This window comes from Chenopodium album, chromosome 17 (assembly GCF_948465745.1).
Source record: "Chenopodium album chromosome 17, dcCheAlbu1.1, whole genome shotgun sequence".
NCBI classification, from domain to species: domain Eukaryota; kingdom Viridiplantae; phylum Streptophyta; class Magnoliopsida; order Caryophyllales; family Amaranthaceae; genus Chenopodium; species Chenopodium album.
In genome coordinates this window covers 49157908-49175665 of record NC_137850.1, presented here as the reverse complement: position 1 = coordinate 49175665, position 17758 = coordinate 49157908, and the positions used below count along the sequence as shown (strand labels likewise).

The 17758-nt window shown below is 35.1% G+C and overlaps 3 protein-coding genes across 6 annotated transcripts; 2 read left to right on the top strand and 1 right to left on the bottom strand.

Moving 5' to 3' along the window:
- Positions 1-1482: 1482 nt before the first annotated feature.
- On the top strand, positions 1483-6631 carry LOC145588366 (putative hexosyltransferase MUCI70). 3 transcript variants are annotated; one of them, XM_081645007.1, is made up of 8 exons: positions 1483-1615; positions 2135-2256; positions 2342-2521; positions 3259-3330; positions 3416-3615; positions 4312-4727; positions 5279-5463; positions 6227-6631. In XM_081645007.1, the coding sequence occupies exons 2-8, from the start codon at positions 2175-2177 to the stop codon at positions 6595-6597; spliced, it is 1506 nt and encodes a 501-aa protein (XP_081501133.1). In that variant the 5' UTR covers positions 1483-1615; positions 2135-2174; the 3' UTR covers positions 6598-6631. The 3 variants fall into 3 exon arrangements, with proteins under 3 accessions (XP_081501133.1, XP_081501134.1, XP_081501135.1); XM_081645008.1 differs by lacking the exon at positions 1483-1615 and having other exon boundaries at positions 2117-2256; XM_081645009.1 differs by lacking the exons at positions 1483-1615; positions 2135-2256 and having other exon boundaries at positions 2348-2521; positions 3254-3330.
- A 1003-nt stretch (positions 6632-7634) lies between these two features.
- Positions 7635-12638, bottom strand: LOC145590066 (uncharacterized). Of its 2 annotated transcripts, XM_081646805.1 has the most exons (13): positions 12275-12637; positions 12100-12178; positions 11420-11526; positions 11153-11221; positions 10980-11034; positions 10460-10507; positions 10178-10335; positions 9715-9953; positions 9335-9425; positions 8835-8963; positions 8568-8721; positions 8084-8178; positions 7635-7998 (listed from the first exon to the last, which is right to left on the bottom strand). In XM_081646805.1, the coding sequence occupies exons 1-13, from the start codon at positions 12464-12466 to the stop codon at positions 7813-7815; spliced, it is 1602 nt and encodes a 533-aa protein (XP_081502931.1). In that variant the 5' UTR covers positions 12467-12637; the 3' UTR covers positions 7635-7812. The 2 variants fall into 2 exon arrangements, with proteins under 2 accessions (XP_081502931.1, XP_081502932.1); XM_081646806.1 differs by lacking the exon at positions 7635-7998 and having other exon boundaries at positions 8135-8269; positions 12275-12638.
- A 1624-nt stretch (positions 12639-14262) lies between these two features.
- On the top strand, positions 14263-17747 carry LOC145590065 (protein CHAPERONE-LIKE PROTEIN OF POR1, chloroplastic-like). Its single transcript, XM_081646804.1, has 3 exons — positions 14263-14806; positions 16275-16632; positions 17404-17747. Exons 1-3 carry the CDS (start codon positions 14510-14512, stop codon positions 17577-17579), a joined length of 831 nt encoding a protein of 276 aa, XP_081502930.1. The 5' UTR covers positions 14263-14509; the 3' UTR covers positions 17580-17747.
- The last annotated feature ends 11 nt before the right edge of the window (positions 17748-17758 follow it).

Here is a 17758-nt window from a genome sequence, read left to right as displayed (position 1 = left end):
CTGATCGGTCAAGGATTATCCGGACAGTGTTTTGGAGTGTATCAGCTAACCACATTGAAAACGCGGTAAAAAATGTTTGGAGGAATGAAGGTTAGAGGAAAAAAAGGGAGCAAAATATCTTATGTCAAAAAATCACTTTATTCAAATTTCATAAAAGTAAAAGTTTGACTTTAGTAAAGATAATTTCAATTTACCCAATCTGATTAAGTAAAAATAAATTTTAATCTGTTAATATCATAACTTTAAACAGTGATAATGATTTAGAGTAAATATGTGCACAAAAATATTTGTCTACTACCCAAATATTAAATCCAAGTCTTGTTCTATTAAAATTAGGCCCATTACCAATTGGCGGTTGGTGTAGTGGTGATTGAGACTACACTTGGTAGGGAGGATTCGTGTTCAATCCCCCGCAATAATAATTGAGAGGCGACTGGAATCTAACCACCCAGAACTGATTTTCAAATCCGAATTAGCCCAAAGGTGAACCCGGTATAACACCCAAAAAAAAAAATTAGGCCCATTTCCTCGAGCCTGCCCCAGTTAATATGCCATATTAACGTTTTTTCGTTAATATGATGACATTTTCGTTAATATTCAAGCATATTTCAATATTTTAATATTTTCATATTTTGTAGCTGACATGGCACATAACTATAGATGTTAACGTTTGTTTTCCCTTCTTCCTCATCCTTCCTTCTCAACATAACAATGGCAGAATTTTTACCAACATCTCAGACAACAACCCACACAAAAACATACACGAACCCCGACCCACCATTTCAGCGGCTGTTCCCGGCGGCTCCGCCGCCAAATTCTACGAAAACCCTAAGGGAAAAGTGAGAAATAAAGGGCATTGTTAACCCTAAAGGGTAGGTATTTTGTCTTAGGAGCCGTCAATTCATTGAGCTGAGTTTCGTCAGATCTGAAAAAGTGTTGAGCTTTGCTAGGTAATTGTACCAAAATTTGACCAAATTCGATTCCTCCAATTTACCCTATGGAATCAATTAAAAAGTTCAAACTAAAACACACATACCTTGTCGGAACCCTAGATGCACAATTGCGTCCCCTAATCCAACCCTCTGTCACAATACATTTGAATTCAAAACTAAGGGCCGAACTCCGGAGTTGTGGACGATGATGATCTGAAATTGCAGCGTCTAAGCTGTTGCAAACCTAAATGTTCGACTGAGTATGGAGTCACGAATACGGAAGGTGTTGAAACGGGGGGAAACTATTTGAAACATTTAACGCCGGTAGTTAGCTGTTAGTGTGACTTTCTGGCTTTCTACATCTTTACGACTTTGCCCTTAATAGTGAAGCGGAAATGACGCTGAGCCCCTCATATAAACAAGCCCTGTTAATATGGCATATTAACAGGTATTTTCTCCATTTCCTCTAATAGAAGTTGTAAAATTAAAAAATTAAGAAGACATAAAGGGGGAAAATAAAAAATTTCTTACATTCAAGAATCAAGAGAAAAGAAAGGGAAATTTCACCTGCGGAGTGAGGAGTGCATGAGTTCTTTAAAAATTACTCTATCAATCGAATTAAAAGAGTCTTGGATCCCCAATTACTCCAAACTATCGCATAATATTCGACATTCATACTTCTTGTAAGTAACTTCACACTTTATATGTCCTTAGATCTGGGTTGTTACTTAGATTCTATTCTAATGAATAAATCATTCATTCTCATAGAATTTATTATTTTTATTTGTGGGGTTTGATTATTCATTGTTAGTTTTTTCTTGTAATCATTTAAAGATTCTATTAAATTGCATGCTTTTTACCCTTAATATTAAGTGATTTATTGCTCTTTCCCATAACAATGGCAATGCCTAGTTTATGGGTTTGTAAATGGCATGAGTATATGAATTGGGTGTATCATTCTTTTCTTGAAGATTGAAAATTAATCAGCATTCAACATAAAACCAATAAAGTTTCTTACTTATACCTGTAATATTTAATTAAATGCTATTTTTCTCATACATATTAGCACAATACCCAGTATGTGATTAGTTTGAAGTGGTTAAATGGTTACATCACCTTCTATTGTCTTGAATTAAGTAAAACATTTAGGTTTTTGTTTTTGAATCAGAGTTTATTGTGCTCAGGGTGCTTTTTGTGATCAGGGTTTCTGGGGGAATGGTAAGAAGTTGAGGGAAGATAACAATGGAGGCTAATTATCAAAGATCAGTATCACAGCGGCCGAGCCGTAGGGCTGACCCTGAGGCTCTTAATCAGAAAGATAAGGGTAATTTCTGCATTGTTTTGTGTACCTTTAAGTATTGTTATCTATTTTTCATGGTGAAAAGTTGGTGATTTGCTTGTTGTTGCAGATCCTGAAGAGGGATTCTTTTCATCCGGTAGGTTATCAGCTGAGTACCCAATGAGGATGTTGTGGAAAAAGGGTTTTATTCGGTTGCTGCTTGTTGGTGGCGTGGTTTGGATGATGCTCATTCTTTCTGTACTGTTAGTTCATATATGGTCATGTCAATCTTCCATTGTTTTCTTTTCAGGTATCATCCAGCTTTATTTTTATGGATTGATTAAAGCTAAAGGTTCACTTATGTTTCAAATGTCATCTTTTTGATGTTTCTTTCTTGCTAAATTGCTTGCTTGTAGTAGTTCAGGAACTAGCTCTTTTTTATGGTGGCTGTTAAGAATGAGATGTAGTAATTTAGGAGTTCATTTTTTCATTGGAGATTAGAGTTGACTTGGAAAATAAGTAAATATAGACTTTTACTGTTCATATGGACCTGCATTGTCATTCATGGCACTCAATTAAGACTTCACAAGAATGAAGGCAAGGACTTTACTGGCCCAGGTGGATTTTGTGTTTGCTTACAGTAAATCTTTGCATGTTTAAGGAAGTAATTTCACCTGTAACTTATGAGATATGCCGGGTAAGCATGGAAACTTGGCATGTTGCAGGATGAGCTGTTGATACTAGAATAACCTTCATATTGTGGCAACCCTCATAACACATTCACTGAATACCCTTTATGATCGTTGGGTCACACCTTTACTCTCTCTATCAGTCCACTATTCTTAGGAAAGGTGTTAGCTTGCATGCAAAGTTCGTTCAAAAGAACTACATAGGACTTACATTTGAAGGGGGAGGTGGGGTTCTTTTAACACATTTTAGCAAAAAAATGTGTTAAATAGAGCATGTGTTGGCTTCTCCTTGGTATTTCCATAACCATGATTTCCCTTTCTTCATATTGTGCTGAGTCCTTTATTGTTTAAAGTGCAGCTATGTGTAATAGAGAGGGAAAAGTATTTATCATGCTAGACTCCATGGGATTTGTACCAAGACCGCCACATCGTAAGTGTCTGACCATCTTCTTATTGGAGTTCATTTAACTATTAAATTGGCATTAACTTAATTGACATGCTCTTCTGTTATTTAGGCTGTTCTATTCCTGTGGTTGATGACCCTGATGCAATAGTTATACCAAAGGTGAAGACACCTGATACCATTGTGCAAAACCTAACCTATATTGTGGAGGATGAAGAAACGGATAGTGTATCAAATTCAACCCCTTTATTTGGAGGGAATATAAGCTGGGCACAGAGACAGGATAGTTTTAAATTGAAGCCAAAAATGAAGGTGAGCTAGATTGATGTGCATAAATGCTAGTTTGTTGGGTGAATTGTGATCACTTCTTGGATAAAATGTTTTTTAATTCAAATTATTTGCTTGTTTCAACCCTTAAAATGAAAAGGAAAAAGATTGATGTTTATTAAAGAACTGATGCTTAGCTTAATTGGTGCTCTATTGCTTGCTCAGTTTTTTGTTGGGGGAAGAGGAGGGTCTTTGCTAATTGACTCAGAAATCCAAGGACTGATGGGTTTCAACCCCTAATCTTACTCCAATAGTCCAATAGATCTTTGTTGGAGTATCCTCTTTTTCATCATTTTTGCTTCCTATCTTAAGCAATGAAGACACAAAGCCACTTCTCAGATATATAGGCTCTAGTGGACCATGTTATTACAACTTCTGAGTGGATTTTTCTGGCCAAGGAGCCTTGCTCTGCTTCCTGGAATCACTTCCTTTTTAGTTTCCTCTTAAAATTTCACTACTAAGAAAATGAAGCATAGAGCATGGTGTTTGAACTTTGAAGCTTTTAGTTTTAGACTTCTCTCCCTTTATGGCAGTGCTATAATAGAAGCATCTAAAGTGAGCTGATAACTGGAATATAATTGTATAAAGAAAGGGCACTGATAATCTTCTGTCAATTGTATTAATTTATAAGCTTATAACTTTGATCTTGTTTCCAATTATTGATCACTCTTTATATTTCAGGTCCATTGCGGGTTTATGCATAATGGTGGTGATGATATGGATCCAAAAGATATACAGTATGCCAAGAAGTGTAGGTTTGTTGTTGCATCCGGTATATTTGATGGATATGATACACCACATCAACCTTCTAATATCAGTGCTCGATCACAAAAGCTCTTCTGTTTTCTTATGGTGGTCGATGAGAAGTCCTTTGACTTCATCAAGAGTAATGTCTCTGTAAGAGTGGATACTGATGGGGGCCATTGGGTAGGGATCTGGCGTCTTGTCCTTCTGAAGCATCAACCATACGATGAACCCAGGAGAAATGGGAAGGTTCCTAAAATATTAGTACACAGATTGTTTCCAGAGACGCAGTATAGCATCTGGATTGATGGTAAAATGGAGCTTATAGTTGATCCACTACTTATGTTGGAGAGGTATAGCTTTTTTCCCGAGACACAGGAGCACACAACATAGACTGAGCGTCAAAGCTAAGAGCAGGACCTCTTCTGACAACTATACAGTAACTGGCTCTTTGAAACATAAGTTCTTTTTAGATTAAAAAAAAAAAAAAAAAAAAAAAAGAAGTCATTTCTAGTAGTTTACTAGGTCTCACCGAGAGGTCTCTGCTAATACCAAAAGAAAACAAGTAATTGGAGTTCTTGTTCGAGTGTAATTTACAACATAATAATTAAAAGAAAAAAATCTAGCTGTATTGGTGATGTGAAGTTTAGCAATAACTATAGTTGATATGCCTATCTGAGATCACTTTCTGTCATCCACTAAGGCAGTTTGTTAATTTACTATGAAATCTGAAGGTTCATGCCATTCCTTGTAGCTATAAAATGCTTAATTTGGCTGCACTGCACTGTGCATGTCTATGAACTTCTGCTTGCTTGTGTGGTGATTTGGAAAAGGGCGGGGGTTGTATATTATTATTGGAATTTCTAGTGATGCACCTTTTAAGTCTTTTGTTTGTCATTTGCAGGTACTTGTGGCGAGGCAAGAATACATATGCTATTGCACAGCACAAGCATCATCGTAATGTATTTGAGGAAGCTGATGCAAACAAGCGTAGGAAGCGATATGCTCGACCACTTATTGATCTTCATATGAAAATTTACTATTACGAAGGAATGGAGCCTTGGAGTCCGTTGAAAAGAAATCCTAGTGGTAAGAATGAAACCAAAAAGACTTGTCATGTCCTTCACCTTTATTTGATTCTTTTTGGATATGCTGTATTGGTTGCATACCTTGATACGGAGTACTTTTGAAAAAGGGTTCATTAATTCAATATGTGCCATGAGCAATATGTTCAAAACACTCATGACTAAAGATAAATACTCAGTTGAATTAATCAATCGATTGAAATATACACTTTACATGAACTTTATTTGCCCTTGTTGAGTCATTTGATGATTTTGAGCGTCACCATAGCTCAAATATGATAAAATGATTTTAGCTATTTTATTGTAATGCATTTTCTTATTAGTAGTTCATATCTGTTAATGATGTGATTATATAGATACAATATAACTGCAGTCATTCCCTGTTTGACACAAAAATATGGGCACTCTATAGTTTACTTCTCTTTCTTTTGTTTTTCACTTTTGCTACTTCCTCCCATCCTAATATCCTTATGTAATCGAAGCATTGCCTTGATCATTAAGGAAAAGGGAGAGATGGGAATCTATGATTTTAGAATGATGAAAAAAAAGAGAGGAGGGTCCATGTGTGAAGAAAAGAAGGTTTCACTTGTTTTGAACACAAAAATAACTGTGACAATTATATTGGGATAGAGCGAGTATTAATTTCAATTAAAATTGTAGTTTAATTTAACAAAGTTTGTGAATGGAAATCTACTAATCTAGCCTTATATATGGGTTTTGTCTACTAAAGAAAAATTTTCTTGCTGACTTGTGCTTACACTCTGCAGATGTGCCTGAAGGAGCAATTATCATCCGGGAGCATACTGCTTTGAACAATCTATTTAGCTGCTTATGGTTCAATGAGGTTCATCTCTTCACACCAAGAGACCAGTTGAGCTTTGGCTATGTTGTTTATAGGCTGAAAGATAAGTTCAAGTTTTATATGTTCCCAAATTGTGAGTATAATGCACTATTTATCTTGCATCCCCACACTCGAGAGCATTCGTCAAAGGTTGAGTGGGTGAAGTCTTTGAGTGAGTTCAAGAAGAATAGTGCTTTGAGAGAAAGTAGAGGAGGATTCGGGTTGTGGACTCCCTATCCTGCTGATCTTAGTAAAGTTGTTTTGCCTACTGTTGTAAGAACATCGAAAGCTGGATGAAATTGAATTGAAATACGATCTCTGATTTTGTTCCCTTTTTTCTGGTAATTATTATATGATAAATATTTTTCCTGTTTTATGTACTTGTGTTTCCTATTTCTGTAATTAAGAGTAATGTTTCTCAAATACGCAATAAATGGTTTAGTGAAGCTCTCATTTCATTATAATAGAGAAATGATGGTACATAAGCATCATTGATAAGGATATGGTTTATATGTAATTGTCGGCAACAGGGCAAGTAGGCTAGGCAACCTACAAGGAACTACAGAAGTAATGAGTAATGGTTATATGTCCAATTTTATGGCTTTGAGTTAAGAATGATGCTAGATTGCTAGCTAAGTTTATCCTTATTCTTGTTTAATTTGTCTTATTTCAAATGAAGTTGAAAGATTGGAAATTTTGTCAACAACTACCAGTTAAAGACGTGTTTTGAAAACAACTTAATTTTTTTTTTTAAAAAGAGCCACCATAAAGTTGTAAAAAGTTTAAGTAGCACTATCACTCTAACAATTTTGGCTAGAATTTTCGGCATTTGGGTTTCACTTTTTACCTTTATGAAGGGTAATTTAGTCAATTTAGATTGTGATTTTATGAGTTAAAGGTAAAAAGTGCAACCTACATGCCGAATATTTTAGATGGAATTATTAGAGTGGTAGTGCTACTTAAACTTTTTACAATTTTGTGGTAATTTTTTTAAAAGAAATTTTTAATAGGTAGTTGTTTTCAAAACACGCGTTTTAATTGGTAGTTCTTGACAAAATTTCCTGAAAGATTCAGTCTTTTTAGGCTTTTGATGTCAATGAATGAAATGGTAATGGCTCGTTAAGCTCTCTTGCTTCTTATTATGATGAAGACTGTTCGTATCGTGATCAAGGGTCATTCAGAGGTAAGGCTGTGGGTATAGTATGTCTGGTTTGCCTGTATCTTACCTTGAACAGAAGCTTTTCCCGAAGTATTGAGCAATGTTCGTCCCCATGATTCAACTCTTAAAAGTACTTAAAGCTTATTTTACAGTATATGTATCAATTGCTGCAGTATTATAAACGACAGTTTTCATTTCATTTTTTTTTTTAATAAACTGATTACATCATGTACAAAATATTCAACAGAACTTTAAAACCTGTACATCAGGACAAACATGAGAGAATTTATTAACAGGCAAGGTATGGTTGTATATAACATTTTAGCTTATAGTACTATGTCGGTATAATCTTCTCACTGAAGGAGATAACTGGACCAAGGAAGCTGAGCTCTGAACTCATTTAAACTTCTGTTCAGATTCCGAAGTGTTTCTATATGAGGTTCATCCTCCTTAATCGGAATAATCTTTGCAAAACTTCCTTCCTCTAGATAATCCACCACCCTGTTGGCAGCCTCAAGTCCGGTCACATAGGATTTCTCCTGCCAAAAGATTAGGAAATAAGAGCTGTGGCCTATACTCGATCACTCGTAGTCATATGAGTTACAAGTGTGGTGGATTTTATACCTGTGACCACGAACCATGTCTGTTTATTATCCAATCTCCTGCCATGAACAAATTTGGGAAAGAAGTTGACCCGCGCATTGAGTACTTGTAAGATCCTTTTGATCGATTGAGCAGAAAATACCAATCGTTAGCCATTGCAAGACTGATTTGACAGGAAATCTTTGAACATAAAACTTTTCTCTAACACTGTAGAAATAGAGGGCACGGTTTACTCCTTTCGTTGGAATTAGTAATCACATTATCTCATCCCCTCATGAGTCATAATAATCGATAACATTTGATCTTACAGGACCCTTTATAATTGCTGTGTTGTTTGATTGTTTCTATCTTTTTACGCCATATTATTAAATTCAATCACAAACCAAATAAATTTAGGAAATGTGAACATTTTTCCCCACCATTGTCCACTGTACTACTGTATTATCATATGTGTGAGTATAACTTACGGGCAGAGTATCTTCTAAGTTCTAGCATAGAAACTGACCTGGGAAAAAATGAGTCAAGGAGTTTGGAAATCGTTTAATCTCCTTGTCAATGATTCGAGCATCTGCAAGTTCTTTAATGCATCTTGAAAGGAAAGACATGACTTTGGCTGAGATTTGTTCGTCGGTCAGGGGCAAGAGTGCATTTGCATGATACTGCAACAAGTAGCATTACATGGGCAGACTATAATATATGCATATTACTAGATTAATTTTCTGAATATGTATCTGCTCAAGATGTGGTAAAGGAATCTATGTTATATACTTACAAAGTCAGCCTGTAAGATTGTCGTTTCATCATTTTCATGCTCCTCATAGATAGCATTCAAGTCAAAGAAAGTCCACCCACTTAATGCATCAAATCCCGAGCAGGCGTTGCATGCTTTCGGAATGGTAATCTAGCAGCATGTGAGAAAAAGGAGATCAGTCTCTGTGAACATAAGTTTATATAGCACCAATCAGTACAGTAGATGTATAATGAACATCAGAACAATACCATATTGACAATATTCAATCAATTAATCAATCAAAGCCTTAATCCCATAAGTGGGATCGGCTGTACCATATTGAAAATATAAAGTCCGGAGGTTCCACCTCAAAGCCATATAGCCCAGGCTTGTTTAACAGGGAATGTAATGTATGTTCAATTTCTGTTAAAATTGTGTGGCCCTAGAAACAACAGAGTTGAAGGGTATCCAAACTGCTACTCAGTACACACTTAAAAAAGAAAGAATTAGGTTGATACAGAATGGAATAGTGTGGCTTGTACCTTTTGATCAAGACGTAGTTTAACAGAAAGCGCATCAACACAAGCCAAGTTCAGAACTTTCAGGAACTCTTCCCTCATACATAATGCTGAACTAAAAAAAGATGGGGAAGCCAGTTAAACAGTTAATACTGCAAATCTTTACAGTACAGATAGTAAATGAAGCAGAACAATTTGATTAAGTCAAATTTGCAAAACACTCGAGTAATTTAACAGCTTGAAGACAAATGCTGTAATATACAGCTAAAGTATTAACTGGACATGAACCACCTCCAAAAAGGATTTTCCCATCAGTCCACCACAGATATATCAGGATTGAAATCTAAGTAAGAGCATTAATAATGAAACATTTCAGTATCAGATTAAGGGAGTATATAACAGACCTTCTTTGTATGATTTCCTGAAGGTTAGAGATACCCACAGCCAAGATCACTGCATCAGCCTTTATTCTGTCATTCCCGCAAAGTACTTCTGAAATACAACCTGTTTCTTCACTGAAGAAGAAATCTGTAACTCCTCTGCCTCTACGAAATTCACACCCGTTGCTTTTCAACAATTCCCTCCATGGCTCAAATATTCTTTCTTTCACACTTCCGCGACACAGCAACTTGTCAGAATTTTCCTGCCTCATTTCAGAGAAGAGTTCAGAAGCACAAACAGATCATCAATAACAAAAGAAAAGAAAGAAGCTGAGTTCCAATAGTAATTACAGTACAAGGAGCAATATAAATTTGTAATAAACATGTTTGATATTTTATGATCATGTTCTTCCTAACTCAACAAGCTGAGCATGTTCTGGATATAAGCATATAACATATTGTTTCTATAGAACTTTAGAAATCAAACCTGATGAGCAATGACATAGTAGTAGAGCACAGCCAGAGTGGCAGCTGCACTGATTTGCTCAGTAGGTGCATACAAACGCGCTTCAAGCAATGGCTCTAAAATATTTCGGTACAGCTTCTCCGAGCATCCAAATTGTCTTAAAAGCTCTCTTGCAGTAACTGAGTTGAAAATAGAAACTCCAAAGTGAGACACCTGGAGAGCAGTCTATAATATTCATGTGCGAAGGAAACAAGATATCGTAACACATTCCTAGTACTTGCAGAGAACCAAAGGTATTCTCACTTGGATCATATTTTCTCCATGCTGAATCAGTGTTGTCAAAATCTATCACTGCAAAACATATGTGATAAACATAGAAGTCAAAATGCAATGAAAAAAGCAAATTTTGGTTGCTAATATAAGATTTTTGTTGACTAGATTCCAGCAGATATAATATCAAACACGTTTTTACAGAAAGAAAATTGTGCAGCTGATTGGTTGGCAAATGATTAACATCTTGTAAGGAGATGGATACTGTTCTTAAACCAGTCTCAGATCAATGAATTCCATCTCAATGCTATTTAAGATTCTCCTTAGTGAGAACGGGATCCTAATAAGTTTTTCATCGCCTTACAAAATGCAATAAAGATTTTAAATTCTTAACTTTTTCTCCATCTGATATTAGATAGAGAACTACAAAAAAGAAGGTTCTTAAGAAAACAAAAACCTGATGCATAACTTAGCATTAGAAACCAGCTACACCATACATCACAATTCACACTATCACACAGTAATTGTATCAAGATATCAAAACAACCTTTACCTGCAGCCAATAGTGGAAGTGATGTTAAACGATCCACCAGAGGTAGCCGCGTGAACTGCAGATAATAGCCAGAAATTGTATTGAAAGCGTGAAACTTAGCATTGTCCACCATAATGCAGTTAGAAACTTTATTTGCTCAATAGTTATGTAATAGCAGCTTCTTTGAAACGTACTTGGGTCTGTGTTAGAGGTCCCAGTGGAGTAGGCAGTTGAGGCACATCTTGAAATACTGGAAATTCCACCTGCAGAACCATCAAAGTGTGATCAAAGAAGATGATCACATGACTGAAGCAGCGAATATATATAGATATCCGGTTTATTTGGTATGATTAACCATTTAGTCCATTTTGGCCTCAGATAGTTTAAATCTCCCTTAAAAAAAATTAATACAGTTTCTAGTGTAATGTATGTAAACACATGAAAAGTGGCAGCAGTAGTACCTCCAATCCTTCCTCAGAGTACTGTGCAGATTTCAACCAATTTGTGAATGGTTTGATGCCAAGCTCATCAACAAGGCTGAATATATTGCGGTAGGGGTACCAAAAACCTGAAATCAACAACACTCTAGGCTCGAGAAGGTATTATGTAACATCATCCAACAGGATAGCTAGACAATTTAATCCTTAAGCCTCTCTCTGATATAGACACTATCATATTAAATTACCAACAATTTGAATATTCCTCTCAATTTAACACCGCATTGGTTTATTTGGTTGGCATTCTTATATTCTGGTTGACTGACTGCAATGATCAATTCTGATATTGCAAAATTTCACCGGAATTGTTCCTTAAATGCAAAATTATTACCCTAAAGAGACAAAATAATGTGCATACTGTCAAGTTGCTTAAGCCAATTTTCGACTTTAAACAATAATACAGTTCCAATGTACATTATTTTTATGCAATTTATACACAAGATTTGTGCATAGAATTATACTTATCAATGTAGTTCTCCCTCCATTTATCTAGGATCAATTGCAACTTATTCATTGTATTTGAAGGATATCCGGAAAAAGTTGTCGCCTTTCCTAATACAACCATGAGAAGTTTGGACAGTGCAACAACTTGCAATAGTAGAAATGCCAATCAAATAAACAATCAAACAACTCTGTCATGATACCTTGAATTCCAACTTCATCAGGAGTATAAGTAGAAAACCCAGATTCCACACCCCCTTCAAGAACAGTAACATCAAACCCCTGAAAATTCAATTGACCACAATCCAAAATCCATCAAACTCAACACAAAACAAGTCAAAATGTCACTCAATGAAGAAGATTTAGAGAGAGAAAGACCTGTTTAGTGAGATGATGGGCCGCACCGAGGCCGGCCCAACCCGACCCAACAACCAGAACTCTCTTCTGGGTTTCTTTGGGTTGTGGGCCCTGATTTTGGGAACTTTCTGCCCTGCAACTAAATCTTCTACTCCTGTTATGTTTACATGAATTTGAAACAAATAAAGGGGTGATCTTCAAGCAAGACAACATCTTTTTTCTTTTTTCAGATGAACACTTTTTAGTTTTTTATATGAACACTTTTTTTGTTTTAAATAAATAATTGTTATGTCATGTTATGTTGATTTCCTTCAATCCTCACCAGTCACCACTGATGTTTACTGCTCATGAATCACTAATTTCATTCATTAGAGCCTTAAGACAGTTAAGTGGTGTAGAGGAGCAATTCAGTATTGCCTACATGTCAGATTAAATACATCATTTTAACTTTTGACGGTAAAAAAAAAAAAAATGATCGTAATTTTCAAATTAATTTGGAGTATATTAAATCAAATATTACTGCATAAAATGTTATGGGTTTATCTTAATATATACACTATTTCTTTGCCTGAACAACGCTCGGATATTTATAGGAAAAAAATTATATTTATATATTACTTTGTATTATTTATAGATTATGAATACATTTTAATATTTTATTTTCCGCTTAGAAAAAAAAATATTTTACTTATTTAAAGTAGTTGTTATTGTTCTATAATTTAGGTTGTGTATTCTCCTTTAATTTTTTTTTATCAATTATCTTATTATTGTTGAAGGAAAAAAACTTAAAAAAAAATTTTGGCGGGAAAATTTTTTAATGTGAGCGCAACACGTGTACTTTGGGGGATAATGCTGGTGATTACTTTAGATTGATTTGAGGTATCAGATCAAATTAGTTTTTATTACTAGTAGTTACTATGCTTTATATTAATGGTCAAAAGTATACACACGCTAAAAGGACAAACATAACATAAGTTGTCATATTAGATATATACATGGTATAAAAAGGAGAAATGATAACTTTAATCAATGATTCAATATCCTTTAAGATTGACAATCCTTGGGTGAAATTATGAATTTCATACGCTTATATATTTACACTAGTCGATGCATACTTTCAACTTTAATGATCTATAATTATAATTATAATTTTAAATACTTTGTATATGTTTAAAAGTTATAGTTTAATTTAAGAATATACATCAAGCAGAATCTATAAAAAATACTATTGGGCTACATTTCTAAAAATAAGCTAAAGGGAAAAAAAAAAAAAAAAAAAAAAAAAAAAAAAAAAAAAAAAAAAAAAAAAATCGCAATGGTATTATTATTCACCTAAAGATGTCCCCACCTCATAAGTATCATCCTAAACATACAATTGAAAACTCCAAAATACCCCCAACCCAAAGAGAAATCTATCACCCCTCATTCTTGTCAATTTGTTAATCCATAATGCCTCCTAGTAGAATGATTGAATACCTTGCATTTTGGGCTATTTTAGGCTTTTAGCCTTTCCTTCAAAGCAATCTTGTCCTCATTTTCTAGACTAGTTCTACTAAATTAAGCAACTTGGACTCTTTCTAATCACACAAAAAGTGAAACCAGAAAAAAAAAAAATTAAAAAATCACAAACCTTGATTTTTTTTTTTATTCATATTTTTTTTTAACAAATAGTTAAAATAAGATGAGTCGATGACACTACCACTAACAGCAACAATGTCAAAACCTTTACCCAAAAGGATATAATTGGCCACATGAATCAAAATTTTATTTTCGATTACCATCTTAAAAAAAAAAAAAAAAAAAAAAATAAAATCCACAACTATCCTTCATTTGCTTGTGAGAGTTAAAGGATAACTCAAGTGGTTAGATCTTCCTTTCTGATTCCAGGATCCTGGGATCGATTCTCACCTCGCCTTTTGTGGCTCTCTAAACACAAAAAAAATACTTCATTTGCTGGTCCACAAACAAATAAGCTGAAACTGACCACCATTATATTTTTATCTCTTCTCCCTTCTCAGACACACAAAACACTTGTATAGCAGAATCCTCTCACAACACTCAACCATAATCAAACCAGCAATATCCAAAACAAAACAACATTGTTTTCAATCAAATCCCAACATTTTTTTTTAATAATTTTTAAATATTCTTCAACCCTTTTATATTCTTCAAACAAACAAAAAAATACATAAAATAAAAAAAATTATATTTATAGCCTCACAAAATTTCTCTAGCCAAAAACATCCACCACCAAAAATGTCAGCTTCTCTCTCCGTGCGGCCCACTAGCCCCGGATTTCATCGCACCACGGCCCAACCCGGTTGGCCCAGACGTTGTTGGGCCGTCTCTATACCTTCTCGTCGGACCTTAGCACCGGGCACCACCTTGGTTCGGGCCGGGTCTCGGGCTGACGATTCAGCCCCGTTTGGGATGTCTGTGGAGAACGCTTTGAAGCTTCTGGGTGTTTCGGAAGGAGCTTCCTTTGATGATATTTTGCGTGCCAAAAATTCAATCATAGATTCTTGTAAAGATGACCCTCAAACTGTTGCTCAGGTTTAACAAGTGTAAATTTTTCAGCACCTTTACTATTTCAATTTCTTTTTTGTTTAATTTATGTTGTTATTTGAGTAAATTATTGATTTGGGTGTTTGGATTCATTTATAATTTGTTGTTTGGATGATTGGATTATGTTTTTTGATTCTGGGTTTTCTTTGGATTAAGTTGATCATAGTTAGTTTTAATTTTGTTACATATGATTAGTTTCAATGACAATGATGAATTTTTGTTCCTTATATTTTGAGGATGATGTTTTTTTGGGAGTGTGTATGTGGTTATTAATTGTTGATGGGTTTTGATCTTTGATGTGGTATATTGCATAAATTCAGTTAGTACTTGATTTCGCCGTTTTTGTGATAAGTTTGTGTTGAAATGAGGCTAGCTAAATTCTGATTTCATCTACGGAGCTTGGAAGTAGTACTTGATTTCGCCGTTTTTGTGATAAGTTGCTATTGAAATTTCTATAATGTTTCCCCAGTTCATTATGAAGTGATAATGTAGGATGCTATGTGGACAGTGGTGGAGATATATTTGTCTTTTATAAACAAGATGATCTTTGGTTTCCTCATCTTGACTCGAAGATTTCCGATATAATCCAATTTAGTTGATGTTTCTTTAGGTAGCCTGCGCCCTTAGCCAGGTAGCTAGGAAATGAAACATGTTTCAATTTGTGGTTTTGGTTTGGAGAGTGGAGGGTTTTGTTGCTAACTAATTAGATAATAGAAACTAGATTCAGGTGCTTGGTGATGATGAAAACAAAATAAAGAATTGGTATTGGTGGGGGCATTTTCTTGCTTTTGGGCTATTAATTTGTGAGACGGCGATGAATGTTATAGATGTTTCTCCTTTCCATATGAGATAGTGCATGAATGTTTAGCGTAATGTGTCTCCACTCATTGCCTAGGGTTTTTTTCAGGAAGAATTAATATAGATAAACCCAACTAATGAAATTGATAGTTTGGATGCTTATTGTACTGTATATTTCGATACTTGGGTTTATTATATTGAACCACTAATAATTGGGTTTATCTGTTTAGATTTTCTTAATCCTGTTACCATAATGTTGTAGCAGAACACTACATCCTCTCTCTACCCACTTCTCCAACAGTCCAACCACCTGAGTGACTGATGTTGATTTTGGCACTGGCTCAGTACTATAAGCATGACCAACTTTCCTTGATGTTGCTTCTCATAGACGTTTAGGCTTCATTCTTTTCGCCTGAAAACTTCTTTCTAAACTATACTTTTTAGATGCAAAATAAATATGGAAGCCGATGTCAATTCACCTGGACTTGTTTTTAACTTTTTACTGTGACTTGTTTGAACTTAGTTGAAAATACTCACCTGCTTATCGTTTGTAAGGTAAACTGAACAAGGACCTAGCTTATGCCTTAGTCGCTTACATGTCTTGCTGCAATTGTCTATTATAACCCAAAATTGAGATTATTAATTCATGTTTTTTTAGGTAGAAGCTGCATATGATATGTTGCTCATGCAGAGCTTAACACAGCGCCGAGCTGGAAAAGTTGTTAACAACAGTGTTCGCTTTGCTGATGTTAAACCTGTTAACTCTCCTAGTATGGGGACGATGCCTCAGTGGCTGCAATCATCAATGAAAGGTTCTTCTGTTACAGTTGAAACGCCTGCTGCATCAGACCTGGGACTACAGGCTGGTGTTTATGGCGCAATGATGGTTTTGACCTATATCAATGGAACGTCATCATCTGCTGGAGCTGTGGCTGGGGCAGATGTTCCGGGGTTTATCCTAGCTACCAGTTTTGGAGCATCCCTATATTTCATGACGAAAAAGAATGTGAAGTTAGGTATGGCTCACTGTGACTCTTAACTATCAATTTTCATTCATGTAGCTGATATACTCTTCTGCAACACATGTAACTGTTATACTCTTCTGCAACACATGTAACTAATATCTTGTTCTAGATTCATTTGAAAACATTTTTTCAAAGGCCCATTATCATTTGGAGGGTAAGACCTTGAGACTAAGTCACCTGTTTCTGGATTGTTGTAATGAAGGGTCAACATAATTGATGCAATGCAGCACAGAATTATATAAAATAATTCAAGAAAGAATAAAGGAGATTTCTTTTGTTGGTGCTGCATTACCTACCTCATCTCTAAAAAGAAAGAAAGCACATTAAGAAATTGATGTTGGGGAACTTGGCCCACATCTTTCCAGTTGAACCCAATTACCATTATGTTGTTCCCAAAGCATTTGTTGTTTTTGGATTAAAAATTAAATAGCCTATTTGTCTTAATAGTTAGGGATGATTGGGCCATTGGGGTACTAACAAGGGGCAAATTGTCCTAAATGTTTTAATTGAACATGGTGTAGTTACACATCGGTTTAGCTGTTTAGGACACTATTGAAAATATTCTCTCCCCCTTGTAAAGCTGTAGTTACCTAATTGTTAGGGAATTATCTGGATTTTATCAAGAACATAATTACAATTGAAACTATTTAAGCTTATAGGGAATGCATCCTTCATGTTGTTATTGAATGCTACGGAGTACATACTATACTTATTTCATGTGTGGTTATTATAAGTATTGATTGGAAGTTGGTGTATTTTCAGGGAAAGCAACTCTGATAACTGCGGGTGGACTTGTTGCTGGTGCAGTTGTTGGTTCAGCTGTTGAAAACTGGCTGCAGGTAGATATTGTTCCGTTTCTTGGTCTGCACTCTCCCGCTGCAGTTATCAGTGAATTTGTCATCCTCTCCCAGTTTTTGGTCTCTCTATATCTTAGGTAGGCTCTAACAAAGTTGTAATTATGCCTTGCAGTTTAAAATTACAGACTCCTAGTTTTTACTTTTTGCTCGAACATATCCTTGCATTTTTAGGATGTGTAGCTTATGTTATGTACAAAGGAAATGTAGCAGAAATTCTTATTATTTATAGTAAATACTATGGATTTCTTACTTGTTACTCC